Genomic DNA, 15923 nt, shown 5'->3' with positions numbered 1-15923 from the left:
TTGGTATCCTTTTATATATTTCACATGCAAGCAATATCAGATAATATTTGTTTGTCTGACATTTCACTCAGGGTAATAATCTCTAGGTCCATTCATGTTGCTGTAATGTCATTATTTCATTCTTTTTTATGGTGAGTAGTATTCTACTGTATATATGTATGGCATCTTCTTTATCCATTCCTCTGGGACATTTAGGTTGCTTCTATGTTCTGGCTATTGTAAACAGTGCAGCTATGAACACTGAGGTGCATGTATATTTCCAAATTATGATTTTCTCTGGCTATATGCCCAGGAATGGGATTGCTGGATCATATGGTAGCTCTGTTTTTAGTTTTCAAAGGAACTTCCATACAGTTCTCCATAGTGGGTGTTACCAATTTACATTCCTACCAACAGTGAAGGAGGGTTCCCTTTTTTCCACATCCTCTCCAGCATTTATTGTTTGTAGATTTTTTTGATGATGGCCATTCTGACTGGCCTGAGGTGATACATTATTGTAGTTTTGATTTGTATTTCTCTGATAATGAATGACTTTTTAAAAAAGCCGTTCTATCTCTGCATTTTGCTCCTTTCTCTAGAAAATTGTTCCTGAAAACAAATATCTATAGCTTTCTGGGAAAACAGCTCTTCCCATGATCATGGCCATGGTTACCAGAATTTCCTCCAAATGTTTCTTTCACAACATATGCCTCCCTGGGGTCAATAATCCTCAACTTCTAAATGTTTTCACCATAGACATCATCTCAGCACATAGTTTTTCCTGTGTGTACCATCTCTTAATCATCTGACCTTCCGACCAGTCTCACAACTGACAGAAGCTGGCAGCCATGCAATCATCTCCTCTGATCATTTTCCTTTCTTTTTTTCTTTTTTAAGAAAAAGGATGGCTTCCTAGGTGGCTCAGTGGTAAAGAATCTGCCTGTCAATGCAGGAGATGCTGGCGATGCGGGTTTGATCCCTGGGTCAAGAAGATCTGCTGGAGATGTGAATGGCAACTCACTTCAGTATTCTTGCCTGGAGAATCCCATGGACAGAGAAGCCTGGAGGGTTACAGTCAGGAGGTGGGGAGGGTCACAAAGAGTTGGACATGCCTTAGTGACTAAGCACACAGCACACACAAGCAGAAAATGAGAAGCAATGAAAAGAAGGGGAATTGAGTGCAGTTTTCACTGAGAAATCACACACAAGCCAGTCTTGGGATGATGGCTGCCTGAAGATCAAATAACAATAAAGTTTGGAAGATGAAATTTCAGATTATTTGGCAGTAGCTGTGGAGTCCCAGTTTTAATGATAGCTCATTGAAATTGCTCTTTTAACCACTCAGCTGAATCTTCATATTCCGGACTTTGTCTTTGAAAAAGAGGAAATTCTGAGATTATCTGATGATGTGAATCTATTTATCTTCTTCTTCTAGGATGAGAAAGAACAATTGACTAAAGACATCATTCCTATATCCAGGGTCCTATAAGGCAAAAACTCACAGTCACCATGTTTTGATGCCAATTGAAACTTTTGCAGCAGTTTGAGCAGGAGTCATTCATACTAGGGATTTTGCTCAGAAAATACCTGTACCAAGGAATGGTAATATCCTTTGTGGTCACATATAACAGGATAATCCTATGTGAAGTAAGTTTAGGTGTGAGTCACATTTTTTTTTAAAATGCAGATTCTTGGTATATTCCTATCCATGGGCACTTGGTCTACATGATGGAAGGGACTTTTCTAGTACTCGACTGTTAGGAAATCCATAAGATACACTTAATTTTAGAATTGGTCTCTCTCTTTTATTAAGTCTGTTCATCATTTATCAAGGGGTCAGAAGATCCCCTGGAGAAGAAAATGGCAACCTACTCCAGTATTCTTGCCTGAAAAATCCCATGGACAGAGGATCCTGGCAGGCTCCAGTCCATGGGGTTGCAAAAGAGTCAGACACAACTTAGTGACTAAAATGTCATGTCATGTATAAAACAGATAACAAATAAGGACCTAACATACAGCACGGGGACCTCTACTAATACTCTGTAATGGCTTACATGGGAAAAGAATCTATAAACAGTGAATATACGCGTAACTGATTCACTTTGCTTTATAGCAGAAAGCAAACAACATTATAAATGAACTATACTTCAATAAAAATTTAAAAAAGAAGAAAAGAAAATATCAGTTCCAGGTCCCAGGGCTAGAAATTTAATTTGGGGCTGGGACCCCAGGGTAGCTGCATTTTTAGAAGGCTCACAGGTAGTGAAGGACAGGGAAGCCTGGCCTGCTGCAGTTCATGGTGTTGCAAAGAGCGGGACACGACTGAGTGACTGAACAACAGGTGTTTCTAATGTAGCCACACTTGGGAGGCCGCCTACCCTACACGTTTGTTGGTCTGCGTTATCTGTGTCTGCTACGTCACCACCCTAGCTCAGGCGTCCAGGGAGGGCCACTCAAATTCGGAGTGCTGCATACACAGAAGCCTGAGTCTGAGCTCAGACTTGCATATTTTTCAATTTAGACTTGCATATTTCTACTCAGTGCCTCCCGTGCTAAGCACTTTGCGAATATGAAACGTCTGGGGCTCAACTAGGTGAAGAGATGTTCACGTTTCTGGTTTCGTTTGTTGCGATTCCCGACGCGTCCGCAGAGCCTAGAACAGTGCTTGGTACGTAGCTGGCGAACTGCTTTATGCGACACCGGAAGGACTGACTGAATCCCAGGTAATCCTGCCTCCTTTTGAATCGTAACAACGAATCAGTGAAACGGGTTTCTATCTCTGACTTCTTGGGCCGAGACCTCCGACACCATCGGACCCGTGCCTGGAGATGACACCTAGCCGCCGAGAACCTCCCCGATTCTGTCCCACCGTTCGGAGGCCGAAGATGTGCCCTTATAAGGTTCAGCTCAGTAGCGGCCGGGATTAGCCCGGAGTCACACGAGTGGGCGTGCCCTGCCTCTCGCCGGGGCGCAGCCTCTGAGGAGAACTCGCCTCCCCGGCCCCGCCCTATTCTCTCCCGGAGGGCTTGGCGAAGGGCAAGCTGGGAGAGGTGGCGAGTGGCGCCTGCGCGCGTGCGCGGTAGCGAGCTCACGGGCCGGGTGGCTGTGGCCGGCAGGGCCTCAGCGATTTGAGAGAACATGCAGGTGAGCAAGCCGGGGGTGGGGCAGGGGGCTCGATGCCTGGAGGCTGCGGCCGCTCGTTTTGCCCGGCTCGGTCCATGCGGGCGGCTGCCTGTCCTTGCCGGGCCCGTGGGAAGTGCTGGGCGCCTCAGGCTCGGGGTGGCCACGCGAGTCGAGGCCGGCGCAGGCGCAGTGCGGACGGGCGGGCGTGGTCCCGCGGGCCCGCGGGCTGGGCGTGCCCGCTCCCCTCCGTGTGTCCCAGCCCCGAATCTCAACTTTGACGGTAGTTCTCCGTGAGGTCGGCTACCCTGGGCCTGTGAAGGCCTCTCCGGATCTTACCGGACAGAGTTGCTTCCTCGTTAACTCTTAGCGAGCACCTGAGCTAGTGTGTTATGAACCCCCTTCACGGATGCGGAAGCTGAGGCTCGGACAATTGGAGGGTCCTGCCCCGAGGGGGTCGCATAACATAACCCGTGTTCTTGACCCTGCCTAGAGCTGAGTGAGGGGTGACAGCATCCTTCCCTCTCTGCCTCCCAGTGTTGGTGTACAGGTGGAGATGCGCCCCCGGTGGACCCTGGAGTCCAGCCTGAGGGTCCCGCTGCCCAGTTATTAATACTTTCCCTTTTAAAATGGATAAAACCAAATCCCTCAGTTTTGTTCTTTTATTGATCAGGAATTTACTAATGGAACTTGACTAAAAACCCATGGAAAAGTGAAAAAAAGACATCGTGGACATGGATGCTTGTATGAGAAAATCTCTGACTCAGTTTTGTCACTGTTAAAGGACCCTCGTCCAGAGGTCACTCTGCTATCTCCTAGATCTCCCTGTGGTCCGGTATCCTGATGAACTCACCTCTGACTCAGTGGCAGAAGGGAAATGGAGTTAGTGTGGGTTTGGCTGGGGTTGAGAGGTTTGTTGCTGTTCTGTCTCTCAGATGTTTCAGACTCTTTGCAACCCCATGGACTGCAGCAGGCTAGGCTCCCCAGTCCTTCACCGTCTCCTGGAGGTTGCTCAAACTCATGTCCATTGAGTCTATGCCATCCAGCCATCTCATCCTCTATTGTCCCCTTCTCCTCCTGCCTTCAGTCTTTCCCAGCATCAGGGTCTTTTTCAGTGAGTGGGCTCTTCACATCAGGTGGCCAAAGGACTGAAGCTTCAGCATCACTCCTTCCAATGAATATTCAGGGCTGGAGAGGATGATCATCTCCAAATGCAATGTATCTGATGAAGAGGAAACTCAGGGCTGCCCTGGCCTCCTTTGTGTTCTCTGTCCTTCAGGCCCCTGCTCAAAAAATGTCGTGTGTTAAGAGGCCTTCCTGACCACTCTGTGGAACGGGTTCTGTTTGTTTCTCTTTGATATATTTCAGCAGAACTGGCTAGGGAACTGGGGGTAGAGACCAGTTATCCCAGTGCCCTTTCTACAGCTTCCTGGTTTCACATTCCAGACCTGCCAAGACATTCCAAACCAGGGTTTGGGCAGCTGTGTTCTGAAGCTAGGAGCCCACCTTGGCATTTCTTTTTCTGATAGTTGATCCTGGTAAGTTTGACTTGTTCCAGCCTGGCAGTGTCTTCCTTAACTCCATGGCTCTCCCAAGTTTGTGAGGATTAACTAGGTATGTACAGGTGAAGAACTTGGTGGTGTCCCCAGCATGTAGGACTCATAAGCATCAGCTATTGTGAACTTCTGAACTATTCTGAACTTCTCCTCAGCTCTTGCTCTTAGCCTTGGCCTTTAGGGAATCAGTTAGGCTCTCTCCCTTCTGATTGTCTTGCAGCCACTCAGGGCTTTGGAATACTTGGTATCTTGTACTCGGGCCCTTTGCCCAAGCTGGTCCTTCTGCCTGGAAAGTAATTTCCTAAATTTTCACTCCTCTGTTTGGTTCCTTCTCACCCTCCAGTTACAGTTAAATGTCAACTCTTCTAAGAGAATGTCTTTGCCCATCCTGTGGACTGCATGCCCCCTGGAAGTCTGGCTCAGCAGCCTGGTTATTGCATTTGCCATAACATATAATCTATCTCTTTGTATATTTAATTATTCATTGCCTGTTTCTTTCTCTCACCTGTAAAACTGGTGACTTTGGCATTCATTATGCTTCCCTACCATCTAGTACAATCATTGACATATAGTAGGTACTTAATAAATATCTGTTGAAGAAAGCAGTCCGAGTCATTAATGAAAATTGACTGGAAGCCAGTTCAGAGCCTTGGTGTCAGCACGGATGTCAGTCTGGACATCATAGCCTGATTTTTACCTAAGACAGGAAGATTGGAACACGGGTCGTGTGTCTTTTGACAGATTCCCAGGAATAGACCTCAGAATAATTTGGTGTGAATTCCCCTTCTTACCACTTTCCCATTTGAACCCTTGCCCAACATGGCGCCCTCCACAGTGGACTTGGCCCTCACGGTACCCTTGGTCCATCTGCTCTAGGACCCCAATGCAGACACCGAGTGGAATGACATATTACGCAAAAAAGGCATCTTGCCCTCAAAGGAAGATTTGAAAGATCTGGAGAAGGAGGCAGAAGAAGAGGAGCAGCGGATCCTCCAGCAGTCCATTGGTGAGCTTACCAATGTGTGTTTGTGATTCTGTGTCTCTCTGCTTAGGAAACACTTGGCAAGCCTCTAACTGCTTCAGTAGAAGGATCCTTTGAGCGAGAGCTGGGAGCAGGGATTGAACTGCTGGGCTGGACACTGCCTCTGGGCCCTCCAGCAGGGCATCTCTGGCTTCATCTTCCTGGGCCGTGGAACTGGGGGCACTTCAGAGGCTCCCTCCATTTCCACACTTTCTTGTCCGTGTCAGATCAGCACATGATAACCTTGGAGAAAATATTTCTGAGTCTCCACTTTCTGGTCAGTGATTCAGTTTGGTTAATGTCATGGAAATCTGCCCACAGGTTTTTACTGTTTGTAGTCCCCTGAGCATATGCTTTATCTTTGTGGTTTGATTGAGAATATTAAAATAGCTTGACTTGGGGAAACATAAGATGCTTGTAGTGTATGCGGTCTGAGGTCTTTCTCACATGTAGGTATACCACTTGAATTGGAATCCCTCGTGGTGCTTGTCAAAAAAACAAGCAAACAAACAAAACACAACAACACACAGTCCCTCCTGAATCAGAATCTCTGGGGGTAAGGCCCAGGAATGTCCGTGTTAAGCCAGTGCCCCAGAGAGTTTCTGATTCACGCTAAAGTTTGAGAACTGTGGATCACAGGGGCTAGGACTTCTGTCCTGTGTTGACATGTTAGGACTGATTTAGAGGAGGATTTATGACACAGCGTTTATCTAGCAAATGTAATAAATTCTGTCCAGTTATGGAAGGACTGCTGTGTGCCGTGTGTTTTCTAGGCACTGGGGCTTTAGCTAGCATGGGCTAGCCAAAACACCCTCTCCTCTTGAGCTTACGTTCTAAGGGAGGAGACAGACAGCAAATGATACCTGAGTGAAATATAGGAAAATAAGGCAGGAAAGGGTTGCAGGAGAAAGTGAAAGTCGCTCAGTCATGTCTAACTTTTTGTGACCCCATGGACTGGGGTCTGGCAGGCTCCTCTGTCCTTGGAATTCTCCAGGCAAAATACTGGAGTGCATAGCCATTCCCCTCTCCAGAGGATCTTCCCAACCCAGTGATCGAACCCAGGTCTCCCTCATTACAAGTGGATTCTTTACCATTTGAGCCACCAGGAAAGCCCTGGTGGGTATAAGGTTGGAGGAGGGGTGGGTGTAATTCTAGAGCGTCAGAGAGGGCCTCATTGGGAGTGACATTTGAGCAGACCTGAGGGAGGTGAATGAGCAAGTGGGAAGCACGTTGGAGGATCTGCCAGGAGGCCAGTGGGACTGGGAGACAGAAGCAGGAGGTTCAGAGGGACAACCAGGGGTCAGACATTTAGGACCTTGTAGCTTCTAGTGTGGACCTTGGCTTCAGTGTCTAATGAGGCGGACCTCATTGAAGGTTTGACCAGGGGAGGGACGTGTCCTCTGTGTTGACAGCACCTTCCTGTTGTTGTCTTATTGGGTGTGGACTGTGGGGGCAGGGCAGGAAGTGGGGAGACCAGTTGAAAGGACTGCAGTGGTACCCTTGGCAAGTGATGCCATTGGCTTGGACCAGAGTGGTGGGTGGAAGTGGCCAGATCTGGGTGTATTTTGAAGGAAGGGTCGGCGGGGTTTGCTTATAGATCCTGTGATGGGTGTAAGAGCAAGTAAGGCAAAGATGACTGCCAGGCTCTGGGCTTGAGTGGCCAGAAAGATGGATTCACCATCTGAGGTGAGGAAGGCCTGGGCAGGAGCAGGTTTGGAGGTGAAGATCAGGAGCTTGATTTAGGACCTAGTCACTTTGAGGTTTCTTATTAGACAAATACAGATGGTAGGTGAGCAGTTGGGAATGCTTTCTAAATCAGAAATAAGGGCTAGAGGCCTACATTTGGGAGTTGTCAGCATGTCGGTGGGTTTTAAAGCTGTGAGATGCAGTCACCAAGGGAGCGGGGATAGGTGAGAAAGGAAAGGAGTCCAGTCAACAGAGGGTCCAGGGGAGGGGCCGCCAGGAGGGAGGAGGAAAAGAGGCCAGAGGAAGATGGACTTTGAGAGAGGAGGCAGTGATGGATTAGGCCAAATATGCTCATCGGTTGAGAAAAGACGTCATTACTGACTTTGGTAAGAGCAGGTTTGGGTCATGACAGGGTGGGGTCAGGGGACAAAAACCTGACTGGATGTCAAGAAGCAAGAGTCTTTATGGCAATATAAATACAGATTTTTACAGCCATTGATAAGAATCGAAGAGAGAACTGCCTACCAGTCGCAAGAGAAGACAGGTGATAATCCCTTGACCTCTAGCAAAGGTGTGCTGGGGAAGACTCCAGAGGGTATCCTCCCACCTTCGTGGAGGCATGAGAACTGTTAATCACCTGTCTCCGAGCATCAGTACTTGCAGATCAGGCTACTTGAGCTCAGGCTAATATACCTCTTTCCTTTTATAAACTTGGGAAACTTCTGTTTGTATCCTTATTGTTGTGTGAAGATAAGAGAGCCAGACTGGGTGATATCAACACAGTCCTATCTTTTAAAAATGCTCTCCCCTTCTTCGTTACTGTGTAACACTTTGGATGTGTGCATGCATGCTAAGTCACTTCAGTCATGTCTGACTGTTTGCAACCCTATGGACGTGTAGCCCACCAGGCTTCTCTGTTCATGGGATTCTCCAGGCAAGAATACTGGAGTGGGTTGCCATGCCCTTCTCCAGAGGGTCTTCCCGACCCAGGGATCAAACTTGCATCTCTAAACATCCTGCATTGGCAGACAAGTTCTTTACCACTAGTGTAACACCTTAACTACTTTTTATTTTGGTTTTGATGGGCTAGGGGCCTTTTGGTATTGCATGCACTCCTTTAGGAGAAAAGTCCCAAAATGCATCTTCATTCATCTTTTACATTTTTGGTTTTTCACCAACTCAATGACATTCAGTGAAAACATATGAAGACATGACTTTGGAAGAACTGGAGGATAATGAAGACGAATTTAATGAGGAAGACGAACGTGCAATTGAAATGTACAGGTTAGTGCCACCCAGAGGGCTGCTTGGTTTTTCATGGGGCACTATAATGTGTGTCCTTTGAGATAAACCTGGCACATAAGTAAGTGAGCCTGGACCTTTACAGAGTTGCCATGTGAAAGGGGTGTGTGCGAGCGCATGTGTGTAAGATGTCTCTCCTCCTTCTGTCATGCAGGCAGCAAAGACTGGCCGAATGGAAAGCAACCCAGCTGAAGAATAAATTTGGAGAGGTTTTGGAAATCTCGGGAGAGGATTATGTTCAGGAAGTTACGAAAGCCGGTGAGGGCCTGTGGGTCATCCTGCACCTTTACAAGCAAGGGTGAGCTGTCTGATGTGTGCATGCGCATGCTCACTCACTCAGGCGTGTCTGACTCTGTGACCCCGAGGGGTGTAGCCTACAGGCTCCTCTGTCCGTGGGACTTCCCAGGCAAGAGTACTGCAGTGGGCTGGCATTTCCTTCTCCAGGGGGTCTTCCCGACCCAGGGACCAGACCTGCACGTCCTGTGTCTCCTGCTTTGTCACGGGTGTTCTTTACCTCTGAGCCACCTGGGAAGCCCTGATGCCTGTCTTTAAATGTTAATTTAAATTTATGTCTTGAACATCTCAGGCTTACTTCACATCAGAGGGTTTTTTTTAAAACTAATGTTTTATGTGTTTTTGTTGCAGATTTGGCCAAATGTTATTGTCTAATTTTTGTCTTAAGACTTTCAGATTAATATTTGTGGCTAATACGAATGCCTTTATTAAATTGTAGCACAACAGATTTTTTTTTTTAATTGTAAATGAATTCCTCAATCACTTGTCAACTCCAGCGTTTCACAACTCCATATCGTGAGTCACTCTCCTTGACGGCGCCAGTGACCTTTGTGAGCATTGTCCGAGGCGAGTGATGCAGAGAGCCCCTAGCGCCTCACCTTCAGTTTTGCTCCCACCGTGTGGAGTCTAGTGCTTGTGGAGTTTCTTTCAAGCAGGAGGCGCATTCTGAATCACACATTCTAAGCCTTGGATGTTCTCTCCTTTAGAAAAGCAAGACAATTATCTTTTACAATGGAGCTGCTTTTCTGACTTACTCGGTCAGATTAAATTGGACTTTGGCTTTTGAACACTTTGCCCAAACCTATTAGAAAGTTTTTAGAAACCGTTTGTTCATCTTGACTGGAGTAGCAGAAGCACTTGTGAAGTTGTCAGGGGGTTTTCTATGGGACACAAGGGCGGTTGAGGTTTACTGTATGCAGACACAAACTCACAGTTGCTTCTCTTTATTTCACAGGATTCCCCTCTGTGCTCTGATAAATCAGCACTTCAGTGCACTTGCCAGGAAGTTTCCTGATGTCAAGTTTATCAAAGCCATTTCAACCACCTGCATCCCCAATTACCCTGATAGGAACCTGCCCACGATATTTGTGTATCTCGAAGGTGACATCAAGGCCCAGTTTATTGGCCCTCTGGTGTTTGGTGGCATGAGCCTGACGCTGGACGGTAAGGACTCTGAGGCACATGTGAGGGGTGGGGCGGGAGTGTGTCTGTCTTTAAGGGCGCCTGTTTCCTAGACGCAGGTGGGATGACTTGTCACAGAGTCACCTTTGTCCCGTGTGAGTGAGTGTGAAAAGGGAAGAACATTGAATCTGCCATCTTAGATGAGTCATTGGGAGCAATTACAACTGGACTTTCAGTTAAAAGAGAGCAAAATGGATTTTAAAATATTTAATGTATTGTCTGTGCTGTTTTATTTGTTCCTACAGTTGAATATGTTTGTTCTTTAGTTATAACTCAAGATCACATCATTCATTTATTTAATTCACCCAGACATATTTGTGACATGTTTATATGTAAAATACATAAATACATGTAAATTTATACATATATAAATCTCTATAAAAAATTTTTTTCAGTTGAAAGGAAACTTTTAAATGAAAAGTTTATTTAATTCTGCCTCTTAACTCCTAAAGGATATATCTTTTTTTTTTCGTTTATTTTTATTAGTTGGAGGCTAATTACTTTACAATATTGTAATGGTTTTTGTCATACATTGACATGAATCAGCCATGGAGTTACATGTATTCCCCATCCCGATCCCCCCTCCCACCTCCCTCTCCACCCGATCCCTCTGGGTCTTCCCAGTGCACCAGGCCCGAGCACTTGTCTCATGCATCCAGCCTGGGCTGGTGATCTATTTCACCCTAGATAATATACATGTTTCGATGGTGTTCTCTTGAAACCTCCCACCCTCGCCTTCTCCCATAGAGTCCAAAAGTCTGTTCTGTACATCTGTGTCTCTTTTTCTGTTTTGCATATAGGGTTATCATTACCATCTTTCTAAATTCCATATATATGCGTTAGTATACTGTATTGGTCTTTACCTTTCTGGCTTACTTCACTCTGTATAATGGGCTCCAGTTTCATCCATCTCATTAGAACTGATTCAAATGAATTCTTTTTAATGGCTGAGTAATATTCCATTGTGTATATGTACCACAGCTTCCTTATCCATTCGTCTGCTGATGGGCATCTAGGTTGCTTTCATGTCCTGGCTATTATAAACAGTGCTGCGATGAACATTGGGGTGCACGTGTCTCTTTCGGACCTGGTTTCCTCGGTGTGTATGCCCAGAAGTGGGATTGCTGGGTCATATGGCAGTTCTATTTCCAGCTTTTTAAGAAATCTCCACACTGTTTTCCATAGCGGCTGTACTAGTTTGCATTCCCACCAACAGTGTAAGAGGGTTCCCTTTTCTCCACACCCTCTCCAGCATTTATTGCTTGTAGACTTTTGGATAGCAGCCATCCTGACTGGCGTGTAATGGTACCTTATTGTGGTTTTGATTTGGATTTCTCTGATAATGAGTGATGTTGAGCATCTTTTGATGTGTTTTTTAGCCATCTGTATGTCTTCTTTGGAGAAATGTCTGTTTAGTTCTTTGGCCCATTTTTTGATTGGGTCATTTATTTTTCTGGAGTTGAGCTGCAAGAGTTGCTTGTATATTTTTGAGATTAATCTTTGTCTGTTGCTTCGTTTGCTATTATTTTCTCCCAATCTGAGGGCTCTCTTTTCACCTTGCTTATAGTATCCTTTGTTGTGCAAAAGCTTCTAAGTTTCATTAGGTCCCATTTGTTTATTTTTGCTTTTGTTTCTAATATTCTGGGGTGTGGGTCATAGAGGACCCTGCTGTGATTTATGTCGGAGAGTGTTTTGCCTATGTTCTCCTCTAGGAGTTTTATAGTTTCTGGTCTTACATTTAGACCTTTAATCCATTTTGAGTTTATTTTTGTGTATGGTGTTAGAAAGTGTTCTAGTTTCATTCTTTTACAGGTGGTTGACCAATTTTCCCAGCACCACTTGTTAAAGAGGTTGTCTTTTTTCCATTGTATATCCTTGCCTCCTTTGTCGAAGATAAGGTGACCATAGGTTCATGGATTTATCTCTGGGCTTTCTATTCTGTTCCATTGATCTATATTTCTGTCTTTGTGCCAGTACCATACTGTCTTGATGACTGTGGCTTTGTAGTATAGTCTGAAGTCAGGCAGGTTGATTCCTCCAGTTCCATTCTTCCTTCTCAAGATTATAAAGGCTATATCTTTTATTTTTTTCTACTTGTGAAATAGGAAGTATTAAAATACATATGCACACATAATATGTGGGAGAGAAGCTGAGGCCTGCGAGCTTCCTACTAGATCAAATTCTTTATCTTTAGTGCAGTGATATGTCCAACTATGCTTTAGTTAGTAGCCTTTAAAAGCATGTGTTATATCTACTTTATATAACTATATAAGATATTCAACTGGGAAACATGTAAACAGATACATGGATGCATATATATATTGTATCAGTTTTGCTTTATTCCAGTGTTCAAAGACATATGATATTTCAAACTATGTTTTGCCTCTTATTTTGATCTTTGAACATAACCATTAGTGGGGAGAGAGAGGTGTACAATAATAATTATAGTCTTTGTTTCTAGAAAAAGTCTTATTTGTAGGCCAGGCTCCATGGAATTCTCCAGGCAAGAATACTGGAGTGGGTTGCCATTCCCTCCTCCAGGGGATCTTCCCAACTCAGGGATCAAACCTGGGTCTCCTGCATTGCTGGCAGATTCTTTACTAAGTACATTCTTTATTAAGTACATTAACTTATGCATATGCATGTACATGTGAATCTAAATACATCCTTAAGAATCAGAAATCCTAAGAATTTTTTTTTTTGAGAAATTTATTGAATTTTCTTGGTCATTGAACCAAGATACCTAGAGCTGAAAATACCGATGCTGTTCATCTCCGTGGAACACTTTGAATTAATGCGATTTCAGTAAAATTGGTTTTCAGATTTTTTTAAAAATTTATTGGGCTGCACTGGATCTTAGTTGTAGCATTCAAGGTCTAGTTCACTGACTGGGGATTGAACCCAGGCCCCTTGCATTGGGAGCATGGAGTCTTAACCACTAGACCACGAGGGAAGTCCCTGGTTTTCAGATTTGAATAGAAGTTTCCTACTTAGTAGAGCATCAGCTTAAACTAGACTATTTGGTGTAGAATCTTTCTGACAGTCTCTCACTCCTGCCTGGGTAGAAAAATATATCACTTGATTTTGCTTCACAGTGTCTCACACCAGTATGGATTTTCACTGATTATAAGAGGGTAAAGTATGGGAGCTAAGCCTTTAATCACTGATTCTTTTTTTCCCTGACACTTTTAAGAATTATTACTACTTGGAACAAATGTATCAATCCTAGCATGTCATCATACATTGAGCCTTTGACTGTAATAGGTTGATATATTGGACATGAGGTTTAAGAATTTCCTTTTGCTAAATAAAATTAGATTTAATAATTACATTGCCAGCAAGACTGTGGAAAGTATTTTCTTGGTATATTTCATGCTGATTTCTTTCCTGAGACATTCTGCAAGCCAAGAAGCTAGCTGTGAGGAGATAGGTTTAGTCCTTGGTTTTTTGATTAGTTATCCAGGAGGTTCAAATGTATGTAATATTTCATTTCATCTCTTTTTATGAGAAGTTTTTTGCAAGTATTTTGTTTTCTTAAGGGTCTGATTTTTTTTTCCCTTTCTTCCAGGTACCTTATGATTATGACCCTCAAAATTGTCATCAAGTGTGGATGGTCATAGTTTCTGCTTAGAAAAACACAGTGGCTTGAGGTTCCCACTCAGGCTGAGTCTTAGGCAATTTGCTTTTTCTTTGTCATGCAGAGTTGGAGTGGAAGTTGTCTGAGTCTGGAGCCATCAAGACGAGCCTGGAGGAGAACCCCAGGAAGCCCGTGGAAGACGTGCTGCTGTCCGCGGTGCGGTGCTCCGCCCCCGCCAGGAGGGACAGCGATTCCGAGGAGGACTGAGGCCGTGGCCCTGGCAACCTGCTGAACTTTCTCCATGTCATACAGCGTCTGAACTTTTTTTAAAAAAGGAGAAAGTAGGAACGTATACTGTGGTTTTTTTTAGTCTTTTATATTATGTTCTGAATCTCATAGATCTCAGAAATAATCATTGCTGGGAATCCTTTTAAATTTCTGGGAACTCTTTTTAAATTAATAGTATTTCCTTAAGAAAAAAATAAAAGCCAGATATTAGTTTGTCAGATGTCTGTGTTTTCCTCGCTTATATGTTAGGTCAGCTGTAAGACTATTCGCTATTCGTTCACATAAAACTATTCAAAAAGAAATACAGAGGTTTTTTTTTTTTAACAATGTGAATAAATTATACAGTGGAAAATGGCAAGCTAAGCTTTGCATTTATATTATTTGTTTTTATTCTTTTATAGAGCTAGCAACAGGATTATTAACTCAAAGGAATGATTGCTAGAAAGAAGTCTTAGTATTTATCCTGTTTAGAAGAAACAGGCAATAATTTTTGTGAAGTACTGTCTTATCAAAGCCTAAAAAATTAGGCTTATCAAACTAAAAGATTCCAATTTACTGCCATTTGGGGTCAAATAATTTTTCTAGTTAAGATAATTTTTTGTTTTCAGGCTGTTGAGATGTGAGCTAATCTCAATTACCATAAAAGGTGTCACCTGAAACTCTTTTTTGGAAATAAATAGGTATAGGTATAAGCACACACAGAGGTAGACAAAGTGTATCTCAATCAGTAAAAAACATAACAAAATGTTTCTGAACCAGAATCTCTTAGCATTTACCACTTCGTGTCAAATTGACATTAACAGAGTAATCAGGGGGACTGTTAATCCCTTATACCTGTGTTGAGTAATGTAGTGCTCACTACACATAGTAACAACTCCTGGTTTGAATCTTTAGAAAATGTGATCAGAGAAGGCACAGAGCTCCTTCAGATTGTTGTTGTTTTTTTTTGCCGTCATTCAGAGAGAAACAGGCAGAGGGGTCTGCATTAGTGACTTTGTTCTTCTGTTCACATGAGAGCCAGCACTTCTGATGGAAACATACCCTGTGTCACAGTCTTCCTTGAAGGATTTCTCATGAGATTTTAATTGCAGGGTGGAAATAAGCTTGGTCAGTCCTGTCACTCACCTGCTGGTCCCATGACTTAGCTTTTCTGTTGTCGGCTGACAGCGGACTGAAATGCAGTGGTGAAGGTGTGAGTGTCATGTTGGTCAAGAGCTGTGGTGCGTACACGTCCCCAGGGGAGAGGGGTGTGTGTGAGCATGTGAGGCTGCGTCTACCCGTTCCCCTGAGGGGCCCCTTCAGGGTGTCGTTCTCAACGTGCGCTGTGCCACTTTGATCTTTGTTCCTGTGACACCTTTCCTCCATGCCAGACTAAGGTGTTGAGTTTGTGCTCAAAGGCTCAGGTGACTTGGTTCATGATCCCTGTCTGGACATACAGCTCCCAGACCCCAGAAAGCTATTTAGTTGTGCTGACTGAACTTGACTTAAAAATGCAGAGAAAGAATAGCATCTTTGTCCTAATATTAGAATTGTAATTTTGAACCCAACCTGCAAATTTCTACAGGTTGGTTACTTCTGGGAGACTTCCCTGTATTCCTTACCATTAACTCCCGTTTCATTTGGAGCATTTGTGATGTGATGGAGATGATGTAGCTTGGCTCTGAAGCATTGAGTTTGTCTCGTTCCACAGCAGAAACGTACAGTGACCAGGGAAAACCGGCAAGAAAGATCTCGACAGTCTGTCTCCTGGTGTTGGGAGGGAACAGTTATGGGTAAGGGGTGTTGAGCAGGCGCTGGGTAACCCTCTCTATAGTGATATTGGTGAGAAATGTTTTCAGGAAGTTGGGGTGGTAATTAGTTTGGGAGAAATAACATAGTAAGACTGTAGACTCACCCCTTGGCATCCGTGGTAGTTGGT

At 44.2% G+C, this 15923-nt stretch overlaps 1 protein-coding gene across 1 annotated transcript; it reads left to right on the top strand.

Moving 5' to 3' along the window:
- The first annotated feature begins 3002 nt into the window (after positions 1-3002).
- PDCL3 (phosducin like 3) lies at positions 3003-14223 on the top strand. Its single transcript, XM_065929720.1, has 6 exons — positions 3003-3123; positions 5532-5661; positions 8556-8646; positions 8819-8962; positions 9914-10122; positions 13842-14223. Exons 1-6 carry the CDS (start codon positions 3118-3120, stop codon positions 13982-13984), a joined length of 723 nt encoding a protein of 240 aa, XP_065785792.1. The 5' UTR covers positions 3003-3117; the 3' UTR covers positions 13985-14223.
- Positions 14224-15923: the final 1700 nt, after the last annotated feature.

The sequence above is a fragment of the Muntiacus reevesi genome, chromosome 3 (assembly GCF_963930625.1).
Source record: "Muntiacus reevesi chromosome 3, mMunRee1.1, whole genome shotgun sequence".
Classification (NCBI taxonomy): Eukaryota; Metazoa; Chordata; class Mammalia; order Artiodactyla; family Cervidae; genus Muntiacus; species Muntiacus reevesi.
Note: the sequence above shows the minus strand (reverse complement) of the source record. Positions and strands in the feature narration are given on the sequence as shown.

Bases quoted from the DNA above. Each gene is read 5' to 3' on its own strand.
- PDCL3 (XM_065929720.1), top strand. The intron at 5,662-8,555 runs GTGAGCTTACCA...AATGACATTCAG, and splicing joins GATCCTCCAGCAGTCCATTG to TGAAAACATATGAAGACATG. The intron at 8,647-8,818 runs GTTAGTGCCACC...TCTGTCATGCAG, and splicing joins CGTGCAATTGAAATGTACAG to GCAGCAAAGACTGGCCGAAT.